The following is a 26,868-nucleotide window of genomic DNA, read 5'->3' as shown; positions in this document are numbered from 1 at the left end:
TGTTGACCCTATGGTTGACCCCTATAGATTGCTCTGGCTCATTCAACTTCAACATATTATGACGTCTATGGTAACGCAGTCTATCTGATAAGGTGGTCAATCTAACATCAGTTATTTTGCAAAGAGACCAGGAAAATGGCAGTTCAGAAGACATTTCTTAAGAAGGATTTGTAAATCCGGCCCCTGAATGTTTGGCAAGGTTATATTAGATCACATATAATTTCTTACATGGAGAGACTAACACAATCATTTTCAAAGTGAGTTTATTGCTGTCAATATACGTCATTTGAAAAATGTATATGCCAAATCAATCATTTTATAAGTAACATATTCATTCATGTTAGTCTATACAGATGAAGGACATACTGATGAAGTCTTACAAGTACTGTAGGTTTAATTGATCGTAATTATAGTTTTATTGCTTGAATATTTTGTTCTACCACGTTTTACAATAAACTGCTCGACACCTGTATCTAAGTGCTTATTTAATATGAACCATGTTTGTAGATAGAAATATTGCATCAAATGTGTCAACAATATTAAAAACATACGTTTTCATTCAATTAGCCCGCTGAATCAACACATTTTACAGCAAAACATGGACTCATCCTAAAATTAGAATCCCAGAAAATGAGCATACTGTACAGACGATTAACATTTGTCCCAAGACTGATTAAGATGGGATGCTGGCATTATTTGGGATAGAAAATATGACATCAAAAGTGACCCTGATTAAGAGTGTACCATCATTTCAACATCCGCTGCAGTCCTCTCACACTTCCGATACACCTACAAAACAATCTTGTTTGATTATACCTCTCAAGATTACAACAAATACAATGTTGGTATTTTATCACTACAGTATCTTTTATCATTTATAAACCCAGTAATCACTAAGACCACAAAATCAATTTTGCTCAAGTGAATAATTTAAGCCTTAATTTGTACACTGTATCTAAAAAATAATACATTCTATAAAGGGCTGCAATGTATCCGTTTATCAGTAAAATGGCAGCTCTGAAATTTTGAACAGCCTCATCCCCAGGTTCAACTGCTACTGAGCGAATCGGCTCGTGGAAGAGATTAAATAAATGTTTTTTGAATTCATATTTTCTCTTGGTATGGAACTTCGTGAAAAGCTGCAAACTATACACAGCATTAGTTTTTGCAGAAATGCAACTGCAAGACACGTCAACATTGCATTGTCTCACAGTGATTATTCAATGATTGATCAGTTCATAATCAGTTTAATATAATAAAAAAACAACACTAAATCATCACTTTGTTAAAAAAAGGTAATAATACAAATGTCACTCCACAGACAACTGTAAAAATGCTGTCATCTCATTAACGGCTTAATAGTAAATACACTTAATTATTTTACTTATTCTCTCAGCAATATAATATACGTCACTGTTATTGCATTTTCATTTCATTTCAATATGATACAAATAAAAATCTTTGAATGAATTAGTTACAGAACAAAAGGAACTCAGAAAGTGATTAGATAGGATCTCTATGCTGTGCCCTTTCATAAAAATAATTCAGTATGATGACAGATAATTTCATATTAACAATGTGTTCATCATACTGTACTTACAAATACCTGGCGCCTACATTAATTAAGTCAGAGGTAGAGCCAAAAATACAAGTATATACATGTATTTCAATCCCTACTACAGATAAGTGTGGTTGAAGTCCTCCTGTCCCTTATAAAGCTGATAGAAACAACAGACATTCTTAGGAAAACAGTTCAATCAGAAAAGTTTCACACACAATGGGAAGGAAAATACTCAAATCAACATTTTGAATCATGAGCATTTATGTTTTTTTTTTTGCATAGATAGAGATTAAATAAATAATACAAGTGTGAAGGAATAAGATAAAAGACGGAAGAATATTAATATACATGAACAATAAAACTATAATAGGCCTATGCTGGACAGTAGGACATGAAAAAATAATGGGATTTGAAAGTTTGATCTGTTCTGGCCGGCAAAAATAGGACAGTCCAGTTTAATGTCACATCTCCATAAGATCTGTATAAGAAAGTATATTGAACTTAATGATCTAACAGGCATGTACTATGAATACATAAAGCATTGCATTAGTTTGTGAATGCTTTATAAATCATGAATACCTTACTCATGAATTAGCCATAAATGGCTAACAATGAACTTCAAAGTTTTCCTTGGTACAGAGCATTAGGGCGATTCCAAGCCAGCGGGAGCAGAAAATATTTTCAGGCTACGCTGCCGCGGAATCGGCCATTACTGTTTTCATACAGCAAATGAAGAATCACATCTCCCCTATCACAAGGTTCCCTCCTATACGTCTCACTCTCAAAACAAAGAATTCTGTCCGTTTTTTAAAATTACAAATATGTACTTATGCAGGACATTAAAAGTAGGAGTATACAACAGTGCTACAGTATAAAAGAGGCTGCTGTAGGAGTCTGTGGTTACATCCACAATGGCACCCTATTCCCTACCAGACCTGGGTTCAAATACATGTGTACTTGAGTATTTTCAAATACACAGCCCCAAACAAGTACTTTTATTTTTGTATTCAAATGGTTATGCAAAAAAAAGGAAATAGTTGACCATATTGTATTTGAAAGTATATTTTCATATAGCTGGGTTAAATGCATGGGAGTGTTTTTCAGTCCATGTATTTTAGTATTTTCAAATACTTACCAAGTGTGTTTCCAAATACATTCCAATATTTAACTGCTTGTTTTTTCAAATAAAGGTTTTCTGAATACATGTTTTGAATATTTGAACCCAGGTCTGTTCCCTATATAGTGCACTGCTTTTGACCAGGGCCCTATGGGATTTCAACACCCTGTGTTGTGCTGAGTAGTGGTGTGCAGGTAATGCTGCTGGTTCAGTTGGGTTGTTTGGACATTAGGACAGGTTGTTGTTAGACTAAAGGGACGTTTCAGAACCCGGAGCCTGTTTTTTCCAGAAGAAGCTTTTGTCCTCCTGCTCCAGTTCTATCCTAATCTGAGGCGCTGCTTTTTTTAATGGATTCAGACTGAAAGAGAAAGAGAGTGGAGGTGGAGACAGAGAGAAGTATGAGAGAGTGAACAACCAGGGACAGCAAACGTTCAACATTAATATGACAAGCTGTACTCTAGAATAGATTGTCACCACATGTGATATTGGTGTGAGTGTCTGTGGGTATAAAATAAGGCATGCAAGCAGGCACACTCACATAGTTACCTTGCAATAGTAGTGGGCTTAAAGTAGCCCTCAGCATGCTGAGTGTGGGTCAAGGAAAGACGGCGGGGGTCCTACGGGAGAAGACCAAATATGCACAACATTAACAAAATGTTTTAGCCACTTAAATATTCCCCCAAAATATTCTCCCAATTCAAGACGGGTATAGCAAAAGAGGAAAGTTAGCGCAAGCTTTGCAAAGCCAGGATGTTTCACAGTCGAAGTAGCTGTTAAAGACCGAGTGCAGTCAAAAAGTGATTTTCCTGTGTACATACACTACCGGTCAAAAGTTTTAGAACACCTACTCATTCAAGGGTTGTTCTTAATTTGTAAAATGTTCTACATTGTAAAATAATAGTGAAGACATCAAAACTATGAAATAACACATACAGAATCATGTTGTAACCAAAAAAAGTGTTAAACAAATCAAAATACCCTTTGCCTTTGACAGCTTTGCACACTCTTGGCATTCTCTCAACCAGCTTCATGAGGTAGTCACCTGGAATGCATTTCAATTAACAGGTGTGCCTTCTTAAAAGTTAATTTGTGGAATTTCCTTCCGTCTTAATGCTTTTGAGCCAATCAGCTGTATTGTGACAAGGTAGGGGTGGTATACAGAAGATAGCCCTATTTGGTAAAAGACCAAGTCCATATTATGGCAAGAACAGCTCAAATAAGCAAAGAGAAACAACAGTCCATCATTATTTTAAGACATGAAGGTCAGTCAATACGGAACATTTCTTCAAGAGCAATCGCAAAAACCATCAAGCGATGAAACTGGCTCTCATGAGGACCGCCACAGGAAAGGAAGTTCTCAGGAAAGAGTTCTCTCTGCTGCAGAGAATAAGTTCATTAGAGTTACCAGTCTCAGAAATTGCCGCCCAAATAAATGCTTCAGAGTTCAAGAAACAGACATCTCAACAGCAACTGTTCAGAGGAGACTGTGTGAATCAGGCCTTTGCGGTCAAATCGCTGCAAAGAAACCACTACTAAAGGACACCAATAAGAAGGAACAGACTTGCTTGGGCCAAGAAACACGAGCAATGGACATTAGACCGATGGAAATTTGTCCTTTGGCGTGGAGTCCAAATTGAAGATTTTTGGTTCCAACTGCCGTTTCTTTGTGAGACATGGTGTGGGTGAACGGATGATATCCACATGTGTATTTCCCACTGTTAAGCATGGAGGAAGTGTTATGGTGTGGGGGTGCTTTGCTGGTGACACTGTGATTTATTTAGAATTCAAAGGCACACTTAAACAGCATGGCTACCACAGCATTCTGCACCAATATGCGATCCCATCTGGTTTGTGCGTAGTGGGACTATCATTTGTTTTTCAACAGGACAATGACCCAACACACCTCCAGGCTGTGTTGGTTTGGGATGAGTCGAACTGCGGACTTAAGGAAAAGCAGCCAACAAGTGCTCAGCATTTGTGGGAACTCCTTCACAACAGTTGGAAAAGCATTCCAGGTGAAGCTGGTTGAGAGAATGCCAAGACTGTGCAAGTCTGATATCAAGGCAAAGGGTGGCTATTTGAAGATTACTACATGATTCCATGTGTGTTATTTCATAGTTTTGATGTCTTCACTATTATTCTACAATGTAGAAAATAGTAAAAATAAAGAAAAACCCTTTTGACCGGTAGTGTATATCACACTATGAGATTGAAATAATACTGTGAAATTGTGAACATTAAGAGCTGTTTGAAAAGATGGCCTGATTTGGTGGGATGGAGTTTTGGCCTTCCATGGTGACATCACCATGTGGTAAATTATTTAGTAGACCAATAAGAAAGAGAGTTCCAAACCTCTCTGCCAATAACAGCACATTTTCAGTTTCCCACTCAGACAGTCCTAGCAAAAATACTGCGAAATTCTTGTTTTTTTTATTTTCCTTGTTGACTTTTTTAATTGAAAACAATCACATTAAGGTGCTTAATCGTTACCCCAAAAATAATTTGATTCTGAGATTTTAAAAAATGGCTGCATTGGCCCTTTAATTAAGCATTCGAAAGCAGCTGAAAATAAAACAGTAAGAAAGAATTAGAAAAGTAAGGTCATCTGCATTAGTTTCTCAAAATGTGGATGTCTGCTAAATCAGAGAAAAGCATGGGATTTGATGAAGCCCCAAAGATGAGGTTACTGCTTTGTGGCGAGAGAGGGAGGGAGGGAAAGAGATTGATTTTCAAATGGGCATAATTCGTTAGTGTGCTGACCGGAGGAGTACGCTCCGTTACGCGATTACCTAGGTCGTTAGAGGATGCACAAGAGTATTCTCCTGGCAGCAAGTGCGGAAGTGTTTTTAAAATCCACCACATCCCCTTTGAAATCAGCTGTTCTTTTCTCAAAGAAGAAAAGCCTGCCAACATTTAAAAACCATACGCCACTTATCCTTTTTTCTATAAAATGTCTTGCACAACCAGCTAAATTTGTTTTTAGCACTTTACACATTGATGGTGGGATTTGTTGTGTTTCCATGTTTCCTCTCCTTGCCTCCACTCCCTCGATGGAAAACAGGACGCGAGGAGTCGAGCAAAACCAAATTAGATTCTCCCAGAGGAAAAGAAGGGAAGCGGGCAAGAAGGTAAGAGAGAAACAATTCCAAGGCATTCATTAGCAGCACTAAGTAGTAAGCCCAGTGCGGTTGTGGGTAAGAGACCCCACGCAATCCTGTTGTACTCACTGTCTGAGGTCTTATCCTTATTCCCCAACATGGGCTCCGTCTCCATTATATCCATGGAGATTTTAATACTGGGGATATTGTCATTGTAGGGGTACTCAGAGGGCTGGAGGGAGAGACAATAACAACGGCTATATTTTTTTGCATATTGGCAACTAATTAACTGGGTCGTATTAATTTGGGCACACAGTAGCAAAAAATCATTTTGCAATGGAAAACCAAAACGTGTGTTTCTCATTGAACAAGTTCAAGTAGTCCTTACCTGTTTCATTGCGTTTTACTTTGTTTGGTAAATAATGACTACGACACATGCGTTTACTGTAATGGTGTCTAGTGGCGCTCGTCTTAAAACAAAGTAATTCATACTGTCATTCTTGCTGTGTTATTAATGATTTTAACAATGTAGTTTCTATACAAATACCTGGTCATTTCTGTGCTCAGACAGACAGACAGTATTCATTTCAGAGAGATAGTATTGGACAGCGGGTGAACACAGGTGACAAAATTGAGGATTGGAGAAGTGAGGGACGACAGGTCATGAGTTAAGGGTGTCAGTGTTCTACAAAAAGTAACATAATTGTGCTACATGAGTACTATTACTACTTTTATCATCATCACGAGGTAGAACCTTTGGGAAAAACACATTAAATTAAACAAACTGTTCCGTTTCCAATAAAGCCTCAAAATAACGTACAAAATCGATTTCACTGTCGATGCTTCCTTTCTTCTGCTTCTTCTTCCTCTTCTCGTCCTCCTTCTTCTTCTTGTCTTTCTCCGGGATGACGTCGTCTAGGTAGCTGAGGTCGTGCTGGGAGAAGATGTAGTCCATGGCCCTTCTGACTGCCACCAGGGCCAAGATCTGGAGAGACGGACACAGACACACATCAATGGAGATAGATAATGGTTCTACTATATACTGTGTTGGTGGGTATGTGGCTGGATTCATTGTACGGTATATGTGTGTTTGTGTCAGCTAGTAATGGATTCCACACTGAGTGGATGTGTCACAACCATATTTTACCCATCTGTATGTGTAGGAATGGTTTATTATTGGTTAATTGGTACATTTCATCTTGTAGGTGTACTTACTTGTCTGACTGCTGCACACATACCTGGGAGTGCGTGTGTCTGTGCGTGCATTTGTATGTGCGTGTGTGTTGCATGCGTATGGCTCACCATGACAGGGAAGATGATGGCAGCGACAGTGGACTTAAGGACCCAGAGGAGGGCGAGACAGAGAGCCTGTATGAAGGTAAACAGGTGGATGCGACGCTGGGGAACGTGGCGCAGGTAGATCAGGTCAGGCTGGTGCTTGGCAGGCATCAGGAGAAGCTGCAGGCGATCCATGAACTGATGGACAGACAGTCGCACAGAAGTAAGGCTAGGATACATGGGCTGGGGGTGCGACTGGCATCACAGACACTATTGTTGATGGACTAATATAACTAACAGGCACAGAGTTTCAGATTCCATTTTGACTCGGTGTTCTCTGACTGACATTTGTACAGCGCTAAGGCCCAGATACATGGAAGCGACTGGTGTACCAGGTTTGGGTCAGAGCCACTCACCTGGACACCGTTGAGAGATGCCACGCCCATGTAGAGGAACACGCCATAGAGCACGGGCATAGGGATGAACTGGGGAGACAGAACAGGACTGGGTGAATGAGACAACGGTAGAGGCTGTTTTCCACAGAAATACAATCAAAAAACATATTCCTTCCTTTAAATTTTTTTTGTTTAGGGCTGATATGAAGATAACAACAGTGATAACTTTTGATTATATGTTGTTTTGTTCACTCTCAAATAAATAAATGTACTTTTTACCCCTTTTTCTCCCTAATTGGTAGTTCCAGTCTTGTCCCATCGCTGTAACTCCCATACAATCGGGAGAGGCGAAGGTCGAGAGCCATGCATCCTCCGAAACATGACTCTGCCAAGCTGCACTGCTCCTTGACACACTGCTCGCTTAACCCGGAAGCCAGCCGCACCAAAAAAACACAGTACAGCTGGTGACCGAAGTCAGCGTGCATGCCCGCCACAAGGAGTTGCTAGAGCACAATGGGACAAGCACATCTTGGCCGGCAAAACCCTCCCCTAACCCGGACGACGCTGGGCCAATTGTGTCCCGCCACATGGGCACCACACGGTCACGAACGACTGCGACACAGCCTGGGATCGAACCCGGGTCTGTAGTGACGCCTTAGACTGCTGCACCCCTCAGGAGGCCTCCACGTTAACCTTTTTTGCTGTCTTCAGCTCCTTCTTATTTAGAAGTTGTAGAACAAAACAAAACACTAATTTATTCTGAATAGAAGGAGATCAATGTGTTTAGAGTAAGACCACCCCTCCACACAAACACACTAAATGGCTCGGGGTGCTGAGGGATGTGAAGAGGCTACAGTAGACTACACTAGAAAAGACACCATCTCAGAGATGGAGATGTAACTACTCTAAACGGCCCACAAGGGGGAGGACCATTCCCACTCACAGCACTGTAAAGTCATTTATGATGGTCAGATTAACGAGAGAACAGGTAACCGGAGAAGTCATAGTCACTGAGCTGCAACCTGACCCTAAGCCCCGATGATGAACATGCTTATTTCACATCACATCACCTCAACTAGGCCCCTCACTAATTGGATGACCACAATAATTCACATTATTTACAATTGGAATGAGTGATGGGATTTCCCACTAAAAGGGGAGGACAGTAATCCAGTAATAGATTTAAATGAATGAACAGGTAGAACAGGCTCAGCTAGTGGCAGGATTGTGGGTTTGATTCCAGCTAAGGCCACTCATATGAAAAGTGTTTGCTAAATGGCATATATTATTGTAGATTTAAAGGGAATAAATTAGATGGATTTAGAGAATGGACAGGTACAGAGCCGGTAGATTTAAAGGGAATTGGGGAATGAACACGTGTATGAAGCGCTACCTTGAGGATGGGAGCCATGAAGACAGACAGTCCAGTCAGAATGAAGACAATGACACCGGTCACTCTCTGCTCCCTGCGGTAAGAAGGGACAGTTCATCCCACATCAAATCATACAAACACACACTGCACAGACACCACATCAACCACAGTCAATTTTCAAACTATTCTGTCCAAACTATTGACCACTGTTCTGATGTGACAATCAAATAACTTCATCATGTTCATGTACTGCTACGAGATTGTAAAATGTATTCTATTCAAACAAAAACAAAAATGTGACTGTGTGGGAATGGCGACAAAGTGAAACTCAAGTCCATTGTACTGTAGGCTACATGTAAAGGAGCCAGGAGTCTTTCTGCTCTGATAGCTCTCTTCGCTTCACTGACTCTTTCTCCATTCCTCCCTTCTCACCTCCCTCCCTTCCCTCCCTGCTCACCCACCTGACACCCAGGAACTTGGGCTGCTCCCCAGGAGCCGAGCACTGGGTCTCCATCTTCAGAGAGTCGATGTGGGCGATGGAGATGACAGTGGCAGCCACGTACCAGGGCAGGCCCATGAAGGAACACACAATGAGTAGTACTGCTACCCAGAACAAGTCCAAGTGGTAGCCTGCCCCTTTCTGTGTGGAGGAGGAAAGAGAGAAGAGAAGGAAATGGAGATGTGCGTGTCAGTAACCACTAACCAACCACAAGGAATCAAATGAGTTGCCATGGACTTAACATCCAATGCAAAGTGGAGCCGCCCCTCTGTTTTTTCCAGTTCATTATCCTTATCTTTAGATACACTACATCACCAAAAGTATGTGGATACACCTTCAAGTTAGTGGTTTCGGTTATTTCAGTCACACCCGTTGCTGACAGGTGTATAAAATTGAGCACACACAAATTGAGCCATGCAATCTACATAGACAAACATTGCCAGTAGAATGGCCCATAGTGAAGAGCTCAGTGAATTTTAATGTGGCACCGTCATAGGATGCCACCTTTCATACAAGTCAGTTCATCAAATTTCTGCCCTGCTCGAGCTGCCCCGGTCAACTGTAAGTGCTGTTATTGTGAAGTGGAAACATCTAGGAACATTAAGTGCCGAAGCAAATCGTCTGTCCTCGGTTGCAACACTTACTACCGAGTTCCAAACTGCCTCTGGAAGCAACGACAGCACAATAACTGTTTGTCGGGAGCTTCATGAAATGGGTTTCCATGGCCGAGCAGAAGCACACAAGCCTAAGATCACCATGCGCAATGCCAAGTGTCGGCTGGAGTGGTGTAAAGCTCGCTGCCATTGGACTCTGGAGCAGTGGAAACACGTTCTCTGGAGTGATGAATCCCGCTTCACCATCTGGCAGTCCAATGGAGGAATCTGGGTTTGGCAGATGCCAGGAGAACACTACCTGCAATGCATAGTGCCAACTGTAAAGTTTGGTACAAGAGGAATAATTGTCTGGGACTGTTTTTCACAGTTCGGACTAGGCCTCTTAGTTCCAGTGAAGGGAAATCTTAACGCTACAGCATACAATATCATTCAAGATGATTCTGTGCTTCCAACTTTGTGGCAACAGTTTGGGGAAGGCCCTTTGCTGTTTCAGCATGACAATTCCCCCGTCACAAAGCAAGGTCCATACAGAAATGTTTTGTCAAGATCGGTGTGGAAGAACTTTACTTTCCTGCACAGACCCTGACCTCAAACCCATCGAACACCTTTGGGAGGAATTGGAACGCCGACTGCGAGCCAGGCCTAATCGTTCAACATCAGTGCCCGACCTCACTAATTATCTTGTGGTTGAATGGTAGCAAGTCCCCAACGTCTAGTGGAAAGCCTTCCCAGAGGAGTGGAGGCTGTTTATAGCAGCAAAGAGGGGACCAACTCCATATTAATGATAATGATTTTGGAATGAGATGTTCGACGAGCAGGTGTCCACATACATGTGGTGTATTTGTGATAAGTCATTATCTTATCTATTCTCTTTACCCCTCTGACCGAGTGCCCCTTCATCCCTCCACATCTATTCCTCCGCCCCTCTCTCCCTTCCACCCTCCATCCCCTCCGCTCCTCACCTTGAGTTTGTGCTCCTTTCTGTTGACGATGACAGCGGTGATCTGCTGGTCCATGAACACCAGGATGGTGACCAGGAGAGCAGGGAGGGCTGCAGCCAGATACACCCACCACGGGTTCCCTCCAAACGGGGGCACGAACCAGCCACGGTTGGGGCTGGTGGGCTGGGGACCAGGAGCAGAGAGACACAGCCAGTCAGATAAATATTGTAGGCCAGGGTTGATTTAAAAAGACACAGGACAACAGACTCTCTCACACTTTATCCTTACCAAGCTAACATGGTCATGGTTTCAGGGTGTTCTTAGAAATGTAATTTTGTTGTTAGGAGTGTGTCATAACTCAATGTAAAATGTGATATGGTTGCCCTGACATTATATGAAACATTTCCTCTCATGGAAACAAAATGTCCTTATTCTGCTGTACTTTGAGTTAGAGTCTAAAAGTCCTGGAGAGGTACATCATTACACGACAAAGAAAACACTCTGAAATTAGTCTGCAGCCGCACAAAGCTGTGTCTGTACCTGCAACTATAAGGACCTCAGTGTTCTCCCCATGTCCTATAATCACCTTGCATTTCATGCACGCACCCTCCCCACACCCCCTCATACCCTTCCTCACCCAACCTCACATTTCCCCTCTTCCTTCACATCACCCTTGCCCCATTCAAACTCACCCCTCCCCAACCCCCACGCTCGATACTTCACCCTTCCTCACCCCCACCATTCGGGCCCCAGTGAGGTAAGGTAAACTGAGGTAAGCTAATAATCTTAGTGACTGGCTCTGTATCAGAGTTTCAGGTTCTATCTGCTCTCCCTCCTTGGCAGTAGTACACAACCAGGTAATGATTATACAAGACTTTAAGACAAGGATTACAAAGACCATGTCTGCCTAAGAAAATGCAGCATTGTTCAGGCGGAGATCTGATTGATACACCTGTCCCTGATAGAGTAACTCTAGAAAATGATATTGTTTCAATATATAAATCTAAATCTAGACCAGAGTGTACTATATACACCTTTGCTTATACTTGAATATAAAGCATCATCACTAAAATGAATGCAGGTGTAAACCTGCACACTATACAAAACAAGAACAGGGGATATAGTGGACAATATACAAAGCCAACGTTTCTGCACAAGGCCTTTCTCAACACCACAGACATCCGCCCTGGTACTCACCTTGAATTCAGTTGGCACGATGAGCTTGGGTGTGTCCACTCCGACCAAGGCATCCACACCACAGAAAATGACAATAGCCAGGATGATGGCGAAATCACTGATCAGTTTCCTCACCTGCGGGTACAATAGGGAGGCACAACCGTGTTGAGTTTTGCAAGGCTTTTGGCTGAGACAATACAGTAAGACCTACCATTTTTCGTCACACAATAATACGTTCACGAAGGTGGAGCAGAATTTTTCCAACTAAGCCATTATGACCAATGTAGTTTCACTGAGTGCAGTTATTTAGCCAAAGCTTTATTGGGGGGGGGGATGGTTACAATAAGGCTAACCAAAATATTCCAATTATCTCAGATTTCACATTCATCTTACTGTAGATATTGTATATTTAGATTACTGTTACTGTATTGCTCAATATACTTGAGCCATGTTTCCAAGCATTGAAACCCCTTACTGTAAATAGGCTACTGGACTCATGTTGTGAACAGTATGTAATGGAGGTGCCCCACCCTCCCTTCTCTCCCTCCGATCCCTCCCTCCTTCCCAGAGTGCGATAAATTAGTGGAAATGTTAACGTCTACAGCAGTGCTTGACTTGGTCTATAATAAGTGCCATAATAAGTGCCATTACTCATTTTGCCGGTTCTGTTTATATTTAGGTGCAGGAACTGCACAAAACTTTGGAGCTAATATTTTATGAGGTGCAGGAACTCAAGCAGTAGGAAATGAGTGGTGCAGTGGGGCGGCAGGGTAGCCTAGTGGTTAGAGCATTGGACTAGTAACCGGAAGGTACAAATCTGTCGTTCTGCCACTGAACAGGCAGTTAACCCACTGTTCCTAGGCCGTCATTGAAAATAAGAATTTGTTCTTAACTGACTTGCATAGTAAAATAAAAAATAAATAAAAACTTAGTACTGCTGAGCTCCTGCTCAAGTCAAGCACTAATCTACGGTCCTGCCTAGGGTCCGAGCCAGCAATGCAGGACAATGAGACAGATAAAACAGTTGCCAGAGAGAGTAGTGAGGAGCAGGGTAAAGTGAGCCTAGCTCTGGGCCTAATTTTAAAAAAAAAGTGCTGATCTAGGATCAGCCCCCTCCCCCCGCTCTTAATCATTATGAGCTGCCTATATAAACACTCCAACTAAGGCCCCAGAGTTTAGAGAGGACTCTTGGCTGGCTTAACACACACTACTAATGTAATGACTGTGTGTGAATGAGGACAAGAGGATGGGGCCCTCCTCCACTGGGAAATACAGAGATGAGTACTGCCCATACTGTATACCAGGCAGCTCATCCACTGGTGTTTTGTTTATATTTAAGGATACAGATACACTGAAGAGTAAGCGTAGTGTTAGTGTATGCCCACACTAACACATAGACTTACACTTTAGTACATCCCATTCCTTACAGCACAGCACCTTTCACAGTGTCAGTGGTCGACATCTGACCTTCCTGCTAAGACTCTCATTGACATCTGAGCCTATAGACTAACCTGAGAATGTCACAGAAAGGAGGGGGAGCAAGGGGGTTTATAGTGATTTGTTGTACATCATGACAAGAGTGTGTGAAGGGAGCTGGAGCGGAGCGGGCCCAATTTGACTGGAGCGAGGAGCGAGATTCCCAAAGGCTGGAGCGTCTGCCTTCTTGCCCACCCCAATTTTGCTCCAGTAGAGCTCAGGGCATGCCTGGCCCAGCATCCATTTGTAGTCTACTTGTGTGCTGCTATAGCCCCTTGCTTTAGTCTTTGAGTCTTTGAGTTTGATAAATATTTTCATAAAGAAACTGATCAAACACAGGTGCAAAATCAAGGTGACTTACAAAGATGAGGATCAAGAGCAAGAAAGGGAGTACAGTGATGTAGTGTCCACAACTTAAGAACTATTGTGGAATCTGAAAAAAAAACACATATCCCAAAAGCATGGTGGTGTACTTACTACGTGCACATGCTAAAAGAAAGGAACTAGGTGGGTAGCTATCTAAGTGTGTCATTGTAGCAAAGTATTTATAAACAAAAAATCAGATCTCTTAAAAAGTTATCTATACAATAATAGTTAGCTCAATATGCCTGGCATATTCCCACTTTAAAGAAGCTTTCCTTTTTGATTGGGTTATTTTGCCTAAAAACATTTGGGCCTACCTATAGAAAAATGTTTTAAAAAACAACTCTGCATCTCTGCAAGCACCGATAGGATATTCTCTGCTGCTGGCCTGCTCTCCAGGCACCATCGCATGAGCCTGAAGCCACAGACTCTGGCCAAACTCGTGTTTCTAAAAATGAATTCAAAGGCACTGTAGACTGAGCCTAAAAAGGAATGTTTCATTGAATTTGTATTTAAAATCTCAGTAAGTCACAGCCATTATGCACAATTGATAGATTTATAGACAACAAAATGTTGTTTAAATGCCGAGGCTTTATGTCCCTACCAGCCTAGTGTCGCACTCGCAAATGCTTCACAATGTATTTCTTTGTAGGTTATAGCCTTGAAATATTTGAAATAATATAGCCTAAATAATGCAATTCCATTCCTTATTGGGCTCCATGTCTGGCTCCTGACCTATTTCGAGTGTTTATTTATATGTTGTTTAATAATGTAACCTATTTGAAATGATGAGCACTTCTTACATTCACCTTTTCATGTTTCCCAAAAAATATTTGATTAAAATCATATGGTTTGGTTTCAATATTTCAAAACCAAATGGTAGATTCAGGTAGCTTACAAAAATTGATGGGTGTTGATTAACTTGTGATTTTAAAGAATGGAGCGAATTCGGCGCAGCCTTTATTTCTTGTGAGCGCGGAGCGGTTTATAGGCAGAGATTTTGGAACGGATGTGGAACACTGGAGTGGTGCGCCTGCACGGCTCCATGAGTGATGAGCAGGATTTCCGACTGCTCACATACTCTGATCATGACACATCGTTATGTACTCAAACCTGGAAGAACAGAAGCTCAGTGGATGCTAACTGGGTCAAAAGGGTCAGGGCTGTCGGGGGTTTGATTTGTTCAAATCAAATCAAAATCAAATTTTATTTGTCACATACACATGGTTAGCAGATGTTAATGCGAGTGTAGCGAAATGCTTGTGCTTCTAGTTCCGACAATGCAGTAATAACAAGTAATCTAACTAACAATTCCAAAACTACTGTCTTGTACACAGTGTAAGGGGATAAAGAATATGTACATAAGGATATATGAATGAGTGATGGTACAGAGCAGCATAGGCAAGATACAGTAGATGGTATCGGGTACAGTATGTACAAATGAGATGAGTATGTAAACAAAGTGGCATAGTATAGTATAAAGTGGCTAGTGATACATGTATTACATAAGGATACCGTCGATGATATAGAGTACAGTATATACGTATGCATATGAGATGAATAATGTAGGGTAAGTAACATTTATATAAGGTAGCATTGTTTAAAGTGGCTAGTGATATATTTACATCATTTCCCATCAATTCCCATTATTAAAGTGGCTGGAGTTGAGTCAGTGTCAGTGTGTTGGCAGCAGCCACTCAGTGTTAGTGGTGGCTGTTTAACAGTCTGATGGCCTTGAGATAGAAGCTGTTTTTCAGTCTCTCGGTCCCAGCTTTGATGCACCTGTACTGACCTCGCCTTCTGGATGATAGCGGGGTGAACAGGCAGTGGCTCGGGTGGTTGATGTCCTTGATGATCTTTATGGCCTTCCTGTGACATCGGGTGGTGTAGGTGTCCTGGAGGGCAGGTAGTTTGCCCCCGGTGATGCGTTGTGCAGACCTCACTACCCTCTGGAGAGCCTTACGGTTGAGGGCGGTGCAGTTGCCATACCAGGCGGTGATACAGCCCGCCAGGATGCTCTCGATTGTGCATCTGTAGAAGTTTGTGAGTGCTTTTGGTGACAAGCCGAATTTCTTCAGCCTCCTGAGGTTGAAGAGGCGCTGCTGCGCCTTCTTCACGATACTGTCTGTGTGAGTGGACCAATTCAGTTTGTCTGTGATGTGTATGCCGAGGAACTTAAAACTTGCTACCCTCGCCACTACTGTTCCATCGATGTGGATAGGGGGGTGTTCCCTCTGCTGTTTCCTGAAGTCCACAATCATCTCCTTAGTTTTGTTGACGTTGAGTGTGAGGTTGTTTTCCTGACACCACACTCCGAGGGCCCTCATCTCCTCCCTGTAGGCCGTCTCATCGTCGTTGGTAATCAAGCCTACCACTGTTGTGTCGTCCGCAAACTTGATGATTGAGTTGGAGGCGTGCGTGGCCACGCAGTCGTGGGTGAACAGGGAGTACAGGAGAGGGCTCAGAACGCACCCTTGTGGGGCCCCAGTGTTGAGGATCAGCGGGGAGGAGATGTTGTTGCCTACCCTCACCACCTGGGGGCGGCCCGTCAGGAAGTCCAGTACCCAGTTGCACAGGGCGGGGTCGAGACCCAGGGTCTCGAGCTTGATGACGAGCTTGGAGGGTACTATGGTGTTGAATGCCGAGCTGTAGTCGATGAACAGCATTCTCACATAGGTATTCCTCTTGTCCAGATGGGTTAGGGCAGTGTGCAGTGTGGTTGAGATTGCATCGTCTGTGGACCTATTTGGGCGGTAAGCAAATTGGAGTGGGTCTAGGGTGTCAGGTAGGGTGGAGGTGATATGGTCCTTGACTAGTCTCTCAAAGCACTTCATGATGACGGATGTGAGTGCTACGGGGCGGTAGTCATTTAGCTCAGTTACCTTAGCTTTCTTGGGAACAGGAACAATGGTGGCCCTCTTGAAGCATGTGGGAACAGCAGACTGGTATAGGGATTGATTGAATATGTCCGTAAACACACCGGCCAGCTGGTCTGCGCATGCTCTGAGGGCACGGCTGGGGATGCCATCTGGGCCTGCAGCCTTGCGAGGGTTAACACGTTTAAATGTCTTACTCACCTCGGCTGCAGTGAAGGAGAGACCGCATGTTTTCGTTGCAGGCCGTGTCAGTGGCACTGTATTGTCCTCAAAGCGGGCAAAAAAGTTATTTAGTCTGCCTGGGAGCAAGACATCCTGGTCCGTGACTGGGCTGGATTTCTTCCTGTAGTCCGTGATTGACTGTAGACCCTGCCACATGCCTCTTGTGTCTGAGCCGTTGAATTGAGATTCTACTTTGTCTCTGTACTGGCGCTTAGGTTGTTTGATAGCCTTGCGGAGGGAATAGCTGCACTGTTTGTATTCGGTCATGTTACCAGACACCTTGCCCTGATTAAAAGCAGTGGTTCGCGCTTTCAGTTTCACACGAATGCTGCCATCAATCCACGGTTTCTGGTTAGGGAATGTTTTAATCGTTGCTATGGGAACGACATCTTCAACGCACGTTCTAATGAACTCGCACACCGAATCAGCGTATTCGTCAATGTTGTTATCTGACGCAATACGAAACATCTCCCAGTCCACGTGATGGAAGCAGTCTTGGAGTGTGGAGTCAGCTTGGTCGGACCAGCGTTGGACAGACCTCAGCGTGGGAGCCTCTTGTTTTAGTTTCTGTCTGTAGGCAGGGATCAACAAAATGGAGTCGTGGTCAGATTTTCCGAAAGGGGGGCGGGGCAGGGCCTTATATGCGTCGCGGAAGTTAGAGTAACAATGGTCCAAGGTCTTTCCTCCCCTGGTTGCGCAATCGATATGCTGATAAAATTTGGGGAGTCTTGTTTTCAGATTAGCCTTGTTAAAATCCCCAGCTACAATGAATGCAGCCTCCGGATAAATTGTTTCCAGTTTGCAGAGAGTTAAATAAAGTTCGTTCAGAGCCATCGATGTGTCTGCTTGGGGGGGGATATATACGGCTGTGATTATAATCAAAGATAATTCTCTTGGTAGATAATGCGGTCTACATTTGATTGTGAGGAATTCTAAATCAGGTGAACAGAAGGATTTGAGTTCCTGTATGTTTCTTTCATCGCACCATGTCACGTTGGCCATGAGGCATACGCCCCCGCCCCTCTTCTTACCAGAAAGATGTTTGTTTCTGTCTGCGCGATGTGTGGAGAAACCCGTTGGCTGCACCGCTTCGGATAGCGTCTCTCCAGTGAGCCATGTTTCGGTGAAGCAAAGGACGTTACAGTCTCTGATGTCCCTCTGGAATGCTACCCTTGCTCGGATTTCATCAACCTTGTTGTCAAGAGACTGGACATTGGCAAGAAGAATGCTAGGGAGTGGTGCGCGCTGTGCCCGTCTCCGGAGTCTGACCAGAAGACCGCCTCGTTTCCCTCTCTTTCGGAGTCGTTTTTTTGGGTCGCTGCATAGGATCCACTCCGTTGTCCTGTTTGTAAGGCAGAACACAGGATCCGCGTCGCGAAAAACATATTCTTGGTCGTACTGATGGTGAGTTGATGCTGATCTTATATTCAGTAGTTCTTCTCGACTGTATGTAATGAAACCTAAGATGACCTGGGGTACTAATGTAAGAAATAACACGTAAAAAAACAAAAAACTGCATAGTTTCCTAGGAACGCGAAGCGAGGCGGCCATCTCTGTCGGCACCGAAGATTTCACCACTAAACCCAGACATGGATCATGGAAATTTGCCAAGAATACATAGAAGGTAATGAAATCCTAGGAGTCATACAGTAGGTATATAGGCCTAACTATCATATGACTGCTGTAGAATCAATTCTATCTGTAAATATATAGAAAGTAACCTGATTGTATTGCCACTACCTGTTCACACCCCGTCCATGTAATATACAATGTTTTGACGTTTCAATTACATTCGCCCCTTTCCTTTCTTAAAAATTAACCAAACTGATCCTAAAACATGATTGGCCGGCGGGGCAGTGAAACGAAGACCCTGAAACATGATTGGCCGACTGGGCTGTCACAACTTTGATCCTGAAATGTGATTGGCGGTCAGGGATGTCAGTCACTCACAGTGGTGGGGAAGAAGCGGCTGAACTTGAACTTCTTGAGACACATGGAGCAAGTGTAGGTCCCCAGGAAAAGGATGAATGACATCAGAGTGACGTCGGGGACGAAGCCGCAGGCTGGACCAATCAGCTCACCACCATACTTCACACACTGTTCCTTATCGAGAGACGCCCACGTGGCATTTACCGGCTACGGGAGAAAGACAGACACACACACATACAAAACCATTACATCATGAGTCATGACTAAAGGATTAACGTACATGCAGAATCTCCTAAATCCTAGGAAAAACATTTCACGACATAAGTGAAAGAAAGACTATTTAAATGTTGATTTAATTGAAATCAGTTAATGACAGCATTGTCCATCAACAATTCACTGCATTGTTGATGGATAACACTGTCATAAGCTAATTAACCCACACCAGCTCAGACACATTCCTGTCTGAGACACACTCAGGAATATAGACTTCCTTCAGACCTCCGTGACTGAAGATGATATGGCTGTCAGAGAAGAAACACTCAAGTGGCTGCTTACCAGATCAGTATCATTTATCCAGGAAGAGACATCGCTATAGAGACCTGTCATATTTCCTGGATGGAAACAAACCACAACAAAAACAACGACAGTGAGGTCTCCACAAAACCACTTTACTTGTCAAACTATAACATGCATTTTCCTTTGAGTTTTAAGCACTAGCCTTTTGTCTGAATTGTCAAAGGAGAGAGATGATGGTTGACAGGCTCAGGCATATGCTGTGCTACTTAACTCCGAGCCCCTGAGGAACATATCTCCCACCAACCATATACAGTAGTGCAGAGCGATTAGTGCTTTTGAGGTCGGTTCGAATATAAAAAAAGAATCACGTTTAAAAAAAAAAATGTTTTATTTAAATGTGTTATTAAATGCGTTATTAAATGCATTAGGTGTGTTGAATCCTGTAACAATACAGAACAAAAGTCCCATGCCTGTAGTGACTGACCATTACTGCTTATCACTTATTAACCATAATTTATTGACATTACTTTAATAGAACATATTATATTTTTGTGTATATTACATTTGTTTTATTTTCTGACTTTATTATTTCATTCCAAGTCTTCATCTCATCTCTATAGAGCTGCTGCCTATGCACTATTTTAGTAGTTCTTCAAAGTAAATAAGGCATACTTTTCAGTTGGAGATACTTTGCGAAGCAATTACTCTCTATCCCTCTCGATCGTGTGTCTTCTGTCTCTTTTCTCCCTCTCTGTATCTGCTCCACACAGACCGAACAAGTAGGCTCGCAATTGATTATGGTCATTGTAGTTAATTAACATGTTTTCTGCACTAAACTATGTGGAATATTGGCCTGTGGGAAACTATAATTCCCTACTACATCGTAGAGTTCGGGCTTGATCTGATTTATCTCTAGAGAAACTGCGCATTGAGCTCACAGAAAAAAAGAACTAAATTGAATTCAAATAATTGAACCAATTAATTGTTTAAAAAAAGGAAAAATAACAGACATTTTGGTTAATCGCTCAGCACTACAACCATAGAAATCTGCCAAGTCACTCACTAAAAAGGACCTGGTAAAACTGTTGAGCAAGTACACAGTGATATCTCTTGAGTAAATACATACTTGTACCATATAATTATAACCAGTTTAAATATTGTGAAAAATTGTTTTCTGAGCTATAGGGATGTCAATGGGACGTGAGATCACCGGCTCAAAGCTAGAGCAACACTGGCCAAACCACAGAACCAGAAAGGGATTATATATAAAATGGGTCAAACCCTCTTTGGTACACCCTTGTTGTCACCTGGATCATCATCATTAGCACATTCTGATCTGATTGGTTTAAACCACACAACAGCCAATGAGCTGTGAGCACAGTGCTGATCAGCATACCGTCGTCCGGTAGGGGCATGCAGCGGCAGTCGTACGTTGTGACGTAGTTAGGGTCGTAGTCAGCATTGATGGGGTTGTAGTGGGCCAGCTTCAGCATCTTCTTGAAGGCATCATAGATGAAGATGAAGGAGATGAGGGATGAAAAGCCCTCCTCCGTGAAGCGCGTGAAGTACTGGACCAGGAAGCTGGCGTCTGTGGCAACCAGCACCAGGCAAAAGAAAGCTGACCACAGGCCGATCCACAGCCGGAATTCCAGGTAGTCAAAGTCATTGTCTCTGGAGGGAGAGAGAGAGTGATGGTACAACCATGGTTAGTTAATGTAAGAGTAGGCCAATCCACAACCAGAACTCCAGGAAGTCAATGTCTCTGTAGAGGGAGGGACAGGTGGGAGAGATGGTAGCATATTAATATATTAACCTTTATCTAAAAAGGAAGTCCCTTCTAAGTCACTTGGCCATTCCTATCCCAAATCGATGCTTGCACAGCATGTACAGTATGTGTATTTTGTGTGTATCAGAGACAGACAAAGATGGACAGAGGCTGTAAGGCCTGCAAACAACACCACTCAGGAGTCAGTGAACCCAGTCGTGAAAACAGTGGAAGGGCATGGCGGCTTCAACTCAGACCCGAGCCGTGGAAACATGGTGCCGTCAGCTCAGCTTTGATAGTCTCCATTCACGTTATGACATTGAATGAATGTGAATTATTCATAATGGAACATAACCACTCCAGTGTTCTCTGTAATGTAATGCTAGAAGATGGCCTTCTCTCTGGCATGGCAAGGAGGAGGGAAAAAAGAGAGAACGAGGAGAAGAGAATTCTGGTCTGGTCTGGACCGTGTGGGAGCAGGTCTAGACCGGGATCACATGACCCCATTTAGTGGAGGAAATAGGAAGTAGCGAGCAGGACGCAGCGGGAAATGAAAGGACAATCGGCCTGGCAACGGGACCGCAGGCAGTTTGTTTGTTATTGTGAATAAATCGAAGGACTGTTTGTTCCAGAGAATCAGATAGATACAAAAACTTGAGCCCAAAACAATGTGGCCAACCTCTGACTGGAGATGAATTTCATATTGTTTATGTCTATCGTGAGTATTATTTGTATTTTAGTTTTACTTGTTTTATATTGAAGGATACACAGAACCTGTATAAATAGAAAAGCAATATGCAGCTTTTGCCAGAAGGAGAACTAAACACATTCCCATGGTGAATTAGATTGGGGTTTGGGTTTTTAGTGGGCACCACAGTACCCTTGAGCCAGGACCACATACCACTGGTAATCCTCACAACAACAGTCCAGCTCTGAAAACAAATACTGGCGCAAAGTAAGACATCCCTAGGGCCATTATTGTTGCTAATTTGTTTTACTTCTATTGAATTCTCTCAGACATATTTCCACAGTCATAGGAGGTCATTTAAATATGAGAGAGCGAAACAAACGACTGGTGGTGGGTAAAGTTGCCAACTTACTTACTGAGGTAAAATATGAGTTGAATTCATTAGTTCCCAGTCTAGTGGATTTGTTTGTGGCCGAGTTACTACATCTTAATTCCTTTAATGATTTTGACAGCTTTTTGGGGTTATTTTTGTTTTCTGCAATGTAGTCAGTATAGTACCCCCTCTTGGCTCCCACAATCTTCTGAGCCTCATTCCTGAGCCCTTTAAATAATAGGAAGGCCTTGTTCCTTCATTCAATGGCTTCAAGGATTTCATGATTAAACGAAGGGTTGGCTCTCTGCTTTACTCTACCTTGCATAATGGGAGCCACAGCGTTAACAACCTGGAGGAACCTACTCTTGAAAGCCTCCCCGACGGAGTATCAATATCTGTGGTACTCATAATGCAAGAAAAATAGAGAGGGTGACACTTACTTGCTGAAGTTGAAGAGGAGCCTTTCAAACACCAGTACAGGACCGGTGCTGCTGAGGATGGTGAGAGGCTGGCCAGCCAGCAGACAGAATATGGCCCCTGTCACTGCCGTGCCCAGGAAACTTTCCAACACACCCTGGAGGACAGGAGAGGGACACAGAGGGGCTGGTGAGTCAAAGAAACACACAAACAGACAGAGATAGAAAAAAAGAGGCAGATGGAGACGTTTGTCCCAAATCCAGAGAAAGATTAGTCTTCGGGTGGAGTTAGTTAAAGGTCCTAGGTCAAGAACACAGAGTAAACAGCGAGAGTGGCAAAATCCAAACCACTGTTAGATATGTTTAAACCGAGTGGGACTGGACAGGAGAGTGATTGGTGGAGGGCCGAAGGCAGGATTTGGTTCCAAACTACTGTTCTCGTACCCTACTCTCACAAAAAAACAAGAGAGCAAAGCTCTGGTCACACTTGGCTTGCCCGGTTACCCATCCGCATCGCTCCGGCCTAAAGCCACACTCACTGTTTCTTCTCTACAATGCGTCTGGATTTGCTTCCTCCCTGACGACTTCTCAAATGTGAACACATTCAAAACGTTCTGATTGGCTCAACCCATTTGGTTTCTGGGACCAGAGACGGCCTACACAGATCCTGGATCATGTAATTGGGACATCAGCCCAAACGACTTCTAGGATAGGAGGTTCAGACTGACGCATGGAGAGATCGATAGCAAAATTTAATTCAGGATGAGATGTACAGGGCCATAAGCAAACAAGATAATGCACATCCAGAGGTGGCGCTCCTAGTGCCTGGTGATTTTAATGCAGGGAAAAGTCTAACCTAATTTTTACCAGCATGTCACCTGTGTAACAATAAGGGAAAACAACTCTAGATCACCTTAACTCCACACAAAGAAACACATACAAAGCTCTCCCTCGTCCTCCATTTGGCAAATCTGACCATAACTCATCCTCCTGATTCCTGCTGACAAGCAAAAACTCAAAACGGGAAGTACCAGTTACATGCTCAATAGGGTAGTGGTCCAATGAAGCTACAGGACTGTTTTGCTAGCATATTCCAGTCCATATGTTCGGGATTCATCCGATAACATTTACCACATCAGTCACCAGCTTCATTAATTAGTGCATCGACAATGTCGTCCCCACAGTGACAGTACATACAGTACATTTCCAAACCAGAAGCCATGGATTACAGGCAAACATCGACACTGAGTTAAAGGCTAGAGCTGCAGCTTTCATGGAGAGGGACACTAATCTAGATGCTTATAAGAAATCCCGGTATCTCCGGCTTCGCGTTCCTAGGAAACTATGCAGTTTTTTGTTTTTTTACGTGTTATTTCTTACATTAGTACCCCAGGTCATCTTAGGTTTCATTACATACAGTCGAGAAGAACTACTGAATATAAGATCAGCGTCAACTCACCATCAGTACGACCAAGAATATGTTTTTCGCGACGCGGATCCTGTGTTCTGCCTAACAAACAGGACAACGGAGTGGATCCTATGCAGCGACCCAAAAAAACGACTCCGAAAGAAAGGGAAACGAGGCGGTCTTCTGGTCAGACTCCGGAGACGGGCACACCGTGCACCACTCCCTAGCATTCTTCTTGCCAATGTCCAGTCTCTTGACAACAAGGTTGATGAAATCCGAGCAAGGGTAGCATTCCAGAGGGACATCAGAGACTGTAACGTCCTTTGCTTCACTGAAACATGGCTCACTGGAGAGACTCTATCCGAAGCGGTGCAGCCAACGGGTTTCTCCACGCATCGCGCTGACAGAAACAAACATCTTTCTGGTAAGAAGAGGGGCGGGGGCGTATGCCTCATGGCCAACGTGACATGGTGTGATGAAAGAAACATACAGGAACTCAAATCCTTCTGTTCACCTGATTTAGAATTCCTCACAATCAAATGTAGACCGCATTATCTACCAAGAGAATTCTCTTCGATTATAATCACAGCCGTATATATCCCCCCCCAAGCAGACACATCGATGGCTCTGAACGAACTTTATTTAACTCTCTGCAAACTGGAAACGATTTATCCGGAGGCTGCATTCATTGTAGCTGGGGATTTTAACAAGGCTAATCTGAAAACAAGACTCCCTAAATTTTATCAGCATATCGATTGCGCAACCAGGGGTGGAAAGACCTTGGATCATTGTTACTCTAACTTCCGCGACGCATTTAAGGCCCTGCCCCGCCCCCCTTTCGGAAAAGCTGACCACGACTCCATTTTGTTGATCCCTGCCTACAGACAGAAACTAAAACAAGAGGCTCCCACGCTGATGTCTGTCCAACGCTGGTCCGACCAAGCTGACTCCACACTCCAAGACTGCTTCCATCACGTGGACTGGGAGATGTTTCGTATTGCGTCAGATAACAACATTGACGAATACGCTGATTCGGTGTGCGAGTTCATTAGAACGTGCGTTGAAGATGTCGTTCCCATAGCAACGATTAAAACATTCCCTAACCAGAAACCGTGGATTGATGGCAGCATTCGTGTGAAACTGAAAGCGCGAACCACTGCTTTTAATCAGGGCAAGGTGTCTGGTAACATGACCGAATACAAATAGTGCAGCTATTCCCTCCGCAAGGCTATCAAACAAGCTAAGCGCCAGTACAGAGACAAAGTAGAATCTCAATTCAACGGCTCAGACACAAGAGGCATGTGGCAGGGTCTACAGTCAATCACGGACTACAGGAAGAAATCCAGCCCAGTCACGGACCAGGATGTCTTGCTCCCAGGCAGACTAAATAACTTTTTTGCCCGCTTTGAGGACAATACAGTGCCACTGACACGGCCTGCAACGAAAACATGCGGTCTCTCCTTCACTGTAGCCGAGGTGAGTAAGACATTTAAACGTGTTAACCCTCGCAAGGCTGCAGGCCCAGACGGCATCCCCAGCCGCGCCCTCAGAGCATGCGCAGACCAGCTGGCCGGTGTGTTTACGGACATATTCAATCAATCCCTATACCAGTCTGCTGTTCCCACATGCTTCAAGAGGGCCACCATTGTTCCTGTTCCCAAGAAAGCTAAGGTAACTGAGCTAAACGACTACCGCCCCGTAGCACTCACATCCGTCATCATGAAGTGCTTTGAGAGACTAGTCAAGGACCATATCACCTCCACCCTACCTGACACCCTAGACCCACTCCAATTTGCTTACCGCCCAAATAGGTCCACAGACGATGAAATCTCAACCACACTGCACACTGCCCTAACCCATCTGGACAAGAGGAATACCTATGTGAGAATGCTGTTCATCGACTACAGCTCGGCATTCAACACCATAGTACCCTCCAAGCTCGTCATCAAGCTCGAGACCCTGGGTCTCGACCCCGCCCTGTGCAACTGGGTACTGGACTTCCTGACGGGCCGCCCCCAGGTGGTGAGGGTAGGCAACAACATCTCCTCCCCGCTGATCCTCAACACTGGGGCCCCACAAGGGTGCGTTCTGAGCCCTCTCCTGTACTCCCTGTTCACCCACGACTGCGTGGCCACGCACGCCTCCAACTCAATCATCAAGTTTGCGGACGACACAACAGTGGTAGGCTTGATTACCAACAACGACGACGAGACGGCCTACAGGGAGGAGGTGAGGGCCCTCGGAGTGTGGTGTCAGGAAAATAACCTCACACTCAACGTCAACAAAACTAAGGAGATGATTGTGGACTTCAGGAAACAGCAGAGGGAACACCCCCCCTATCCACATCGATGGAACAGTAGTGGAGAGGGTAGCAAGTTTTAAGTTCCTCGGCATACACATCACAGACAAACTGAATTGGTCCACTCACACAGACAGCATCGTGAAGAAGGCGCAGCAGCGCCTCTTCAACATCAGGAGGCTGAAGAAATTCGGCTTGTCACCAAAAGCACTCACAAACTTCTACAGATGCACAATCGAGAGCATCCTGGCGGGCTGTATCACCGCCTGGTATGGCAACTGCACCGCCCTCAACCGTAAGGCTCTCCAGAGGGTAGTGAGGTCTGCACAACGCATCACCGGGGGCAAACTACTTGCCCTCCAGGACACCTACACCACCCGATGTCACAGGAAGGCCATAAAGATCATCAAGGACATCAACCACCCGAGCCACTGCCTGTTCACCCCGCTATCATCCAGAAGGCGAGGTCAGTACAGGTGCATCAAA

At 43.8% G+C, this 26,868-nt stretch overlaps 1 protein-coding gene across 4 annotated transcripts in view; it reads right to left on the bottom strand.

Moving 5' to 3' along the window:
* Positions 1 to 246: 246 nt before the first annotated feature.
* Positions 247 to 26,868, bottom strand: part of LOC110509568 (electrogenic sodium bicarbonate cotransporter 1) — a 72,472-nt gene continuing 45,850 nt past the window's right edge. Inside the window, exons 13-26 of one of the 4 annotated variants that reach the window (XM_036967514.2) lie at positions 22,700 to 22,833; positions 20,830 to 21,104; positions 19,473 to 19,528; positions 18,939 to 19,124; positions 12,073 to 12,186; positions 10,897 to 11,058; positions 9,283 to 9,461; positions 8,843 to 8,915; positions 7,471 to 7,539; positions 7,079 to 7,252; positions 6,597 to 6,761; positions 5,906 to 6,008; positions 3,217 to 3,295; positions 247 to 3,036 (exon numbers count right to left, since the gene is read on the bottom strand). In XM_036967514.2, the coding sequence (XP_036823409.1) occupies positions 3,255 to 3,295; positions 5,906 to 6,008; positions 6,597 to 6,761; positions 7,079 to 7,252; positions 7,471 to 7,539; positions 8,843 to 8,915; positions 9,283 to 9,461; positions 10,897 to 11,058; positions 12,073 to 12,186; positions 18,939 to 19,124; positions 19,473 to 19,528; positions 20,830 to 21,104; positions 22,700 to 22,833 (1,731 nt within the window). In that variant the 3' untranslated portion in view covers positions 247 to 3,036; positions 3,217 to 3,254. The remainder of the gene's footprint in view (positions 3,037 to 3,216; positions 3,296 to 5,905; positions 6,009 to 6,596; positions 6,762 to 7,078; positions 7,253 to 7,470; positions 7,540 to 8,842; positions 8,916 to 9,282; positions 9,462 to 10,896; positions 11,059 to 12,072; positions 12,187 to 18,938; positions 19,125 to 19,472; positions 19,529 to 20,829; positions 21,105 to 22,699; positions 22,834 to 26,868) is intronic. The other 3 variants (XM_036967513.2, XM_090227206.1, XM_090227205.1) reach the window with 3 other exon arrangements.

The sequence above is a fragment of the Oncorhynchus mykiss genome, chromosome 29, assembly GCF_057628025.1.
Source record: "Oncorhynchus mykiss isolate SJ-2025 chromosome 29, ASM5762802v1, whole genome shotgun sequence".
NCBI classification, from domain to species: Eukaryota; Metazoa; Chordata; class Actinopteri; order Salmoniformes; family Salmonidae; genus Oncorhynchus; species Oncorhynchus mykiss.
The sequence above is the reverse complement of the archived record's forward strand: the minus strand, read 5'-3'. Positions and strand labels throughout refer to the sequence as shown.